At 45.1% G+C, this 3,029-nt stretch overlaps 1 protein-coding gene across 1 annotated transcript; it reads left to right on the top strand.

The window, feature by feature from the left end:
* Positions 1-275: 275 nt before the first annotated feature.
* On the top strand, positions 276-1,022 carry LOC121842095 (zinc finger protein 235-like; the record flags this gene model as incomplete). The annotated part of the gene is given in 1 exon segment (XM_042312213.1): positions 276-1,022. A coding segment is annotated over 1 exon segment (747 nt), but the record flags the coding sequence as incomplete, so codon positions are not given.
* Positions 1,023-3,029: the final 2,007 nt, after the last annotated feature.

Raw genomic sequence — 3,029 nt, 5'->3', positions numbered from 1 at the left:
AGCAGGCTAACTCATTGATTCTGGTTTGTAGTATAAACCCTCAGGCTTCTGTATGTGTAAGAGGAAGGCGAGTGCCCACAAAAATGTCTACAGACCATTGTGCAATGCATTGTAATTTGACAATTGTATAATCTATGTGTGATGCAACAAGCCCATTGCAAAGTATTTATTTCAATACTCTGTTAATTCTAATGACTGAATCCTGCATTATTCAACTTAAATACTTTGTTTCCCTCTGTCTGTTTCTTATCCTATATCTGTTCATATTCTTACAGGAGAGATCCCCAACCCAGACTCAGTCAACAAGCCCAGTTCCACAGCATCAAGACTGCCTGGTTGTGGGAGTTACCCCTGTCCTCAATGTGGAAAGTGTTTCAGTTCCTCAACTCATCTAAAGAATCATCAAAGAGTACACACTGGAGAGAAACCTTTTGACTGCTCGGCATGTGGGAAGAGTTTCAGTGAGAAAGTAAACCTTAAGAGACACGAGAGAGTACATAGTGGAGAGAAGCCTTACCATGGCACCACGTGTCTGAAGAGCTTCAATCACTCAGGGAGCCTTAAGGACCACCAGCGACTACATACATGGGAGAAACCTTACCACTGCTCTCTTTGTGGGAAGTGTTTCAATCGAGCAGGAGACCTGAAAACTCATAAGAAATCACACAGTGGAAAGAAGCCTACCTGTACTTTCAATGTGATTGTCAAAGAGGAGGAGGAGGAGGAGGATGAGGAGAAGGAAATCGATAAGGAAAAGAGTGAACAGCAGGAACCTAGTGGTGTAGTTGTCCCAGATACATCAAGACTATCTGGTTGTGGTCGTTACCCCTGTCCTCAATGTGGGAAGAGTTTCAGTTCCTCAGGTAATCTAAAGAATCATCAGAGTGTACACACTCGAGAGAAACCATTCCACAGTGCCACATGTGGGAAGAGTTTCAGTGTAAAAGTCAACCTCACGAGGCATGAGATGGTACATAGTGGAGAGAAGCCGTACCACTGCACCAAATGTGGGAAGAGCTTCATCAATCATTCTGGAAGCCGTACACATAAAAGAGTACATACAGGGAGAAGCCTTACCACTGCTCTCTGTGTGGGAGGGATTCACTCAGCTAAGAAGTCTTAAAAGTCATGAGAGAACATCCGTTGGAGGGAAGCCTGCCTGTGCTTTTAATGTAATTGTCCAAGAGGAGGAGGGAGAAAAGAAAGAAGTTGAGGACAATAGCGGTGTAGTAGACAGTGCATGTCGGAGCAAAAACAAGGCACGAGGTCGAAGGAATTGTCCGTAGAGCTCCGAGACAGGATTGTGTCGAGGCACAGATCTGGGGAAGGGTACCAAAAGATTTCTGCAGCTTTGAAGGTCCCCAAGAACACAGTGGCCTCCATCATTATTAAATGGAAGAAGTTTGGAACCACCAAGACTCTTCCTAGAGCTGGCCGCCCAACCAAACTGAGCATTTTGGGGAGAAGGGCCTTGGTCAGGGAGGTGACCAAGAACCCGATGGTCACTCTGACAAAGCTCCAGAGTTCCTCTGTGGAGATGGTTGTCCTTCTGGGAGGTTCTCCCATCTCTGCAGCACTCTACCAATCAGGCCTTTATGGGAGAGTGGCCAGACGGAAGCCACTCCTCAGTAAAAGGAACATGACAGCCCGCTTGGAGTTTGCCAAAGGCACCTAAAGGACTCTCAGACCATGAGAAACAAGATTCTCTGGTCTGGTGAAAACAAGATTGAACTCTTTGGCGTGAATGCCAAGTGTCACATCACCATCCCCATGGTGAAGCATGGTGGTGGCAGCATCATGCTGTGGGGATGTTTTTCAGCTGCCGGGACTGGGAGACTAGTCAGGATCGAGGGAGAGATGAATGGAGCAAAGTACAGAGACCTTGATGAAAACCTGATCCAGAGTGCTCAGGACCTCAGACTGGGGCGAAGGTTCACCTTCGAACAGGACAGCGACACTAAGCACACAGCCAAAGACAATGAAGGAGTGGCTTCAGGACAAGTCTCTGAATGTCTTTGAGTGGCCCAGCCAAAGCCTGGACTTGAACCCGATCGAATATCTCTGGAGAGACCTGAGAATAGCTGTGCAGCGACTCTCCCCATCCAACGTGACAGAGCTTGAGAGGATCTGCAGAGAAGAATGGGAGAAATTACTCAAATACAGGTGTGCCAGGCTTGTTGCGTCACTCCCAAGAAGACTCGAGGTTGTAATCGGTGCCAAAGGTGCTTCAACAAAGTACTGTGTAAAGGGTCTGAATACTTATGTAAATATGTTCTTTTAAATAAATTTGCAAAAATTTCTAAAAACCTGTTTTTGCTTTGTCATTATGGGATATAAAAGTGACGATAAACTTTTTTTTTATTTTTTTTATCCATTTTTAGAATAAGACTAATGTAACAAAATGTGTAAAAAGTGAAGTGGTCTGAATCCTTTCCGAATGGGCTGTATATGAACACAGCTTCATTAAAGCAGTTAGATGCAGTTTATCATAGCGCACTGCTCTTTATTACGGGAGACAGTTTTAGAACTCACCACTGCATTCTCTACCTGTAAGTTGGTTGGCCCGCTGTGATGTCATCACTGCGTTCTCTACCTGTAAGTTGGTTGGTCGGTCCTATGTGATGTCATCACTGCATTCTCTACCAGCAAGTTGGTTGGTCCTCTGTGATGTCACCACTGCATTCTCTACCAGAAAGTTGGTTGGCCCTTTTCCACATAGGTAAATAAATTGCTATGTTTTAATTTATAAAGCCCTTTTACAAAAAGTCTCACCGTACCTAACCTGTTGACCACATCCGGTCTCAGGGATGGTTAACTCTGGAAACTCCTTTGGTCTCTAGAAGCTATTAAGGAGCCTTTTTGTCCTAGACTTGGCGCTCCAGTACTGCTTGTCGTGCGATACCAGAGAAAACAGTCTTTTGACCTGGGTGACGAAGAGACCTGAAAGAAACCTCTACATCAGTGGTTCCTAAATGTTTTATAGTCTCGTATCCCTTCAAAACATTTGACCTCTAGCTGCGAATCCTCCT

The sequence above is a fragment of the Oncorhynchus tshawytscha genome, unplaced genomic scaffold (assembly GCF_018296145.1).
Source record: "Oncorhynchus tshawytscha isolate Ot180627B unplaced genomic scaffold, Otsh_v2.0 Un_contig_17426_pilon_pilon, whole genome shotgun sequence".
NCBI classification, from domain to species: domain Eukaryota; kingdom Metazoa; phylum Chordata; class Actinopteri; order Salmoniformes; family Salmonidae; genus Oncorhynchus; species Oncorhynchus tshawytscha.
Note: the sequence above shows the minus strand (reverse complement) of the source record. Positions and strands in the feature narration are given on the sequence as shown.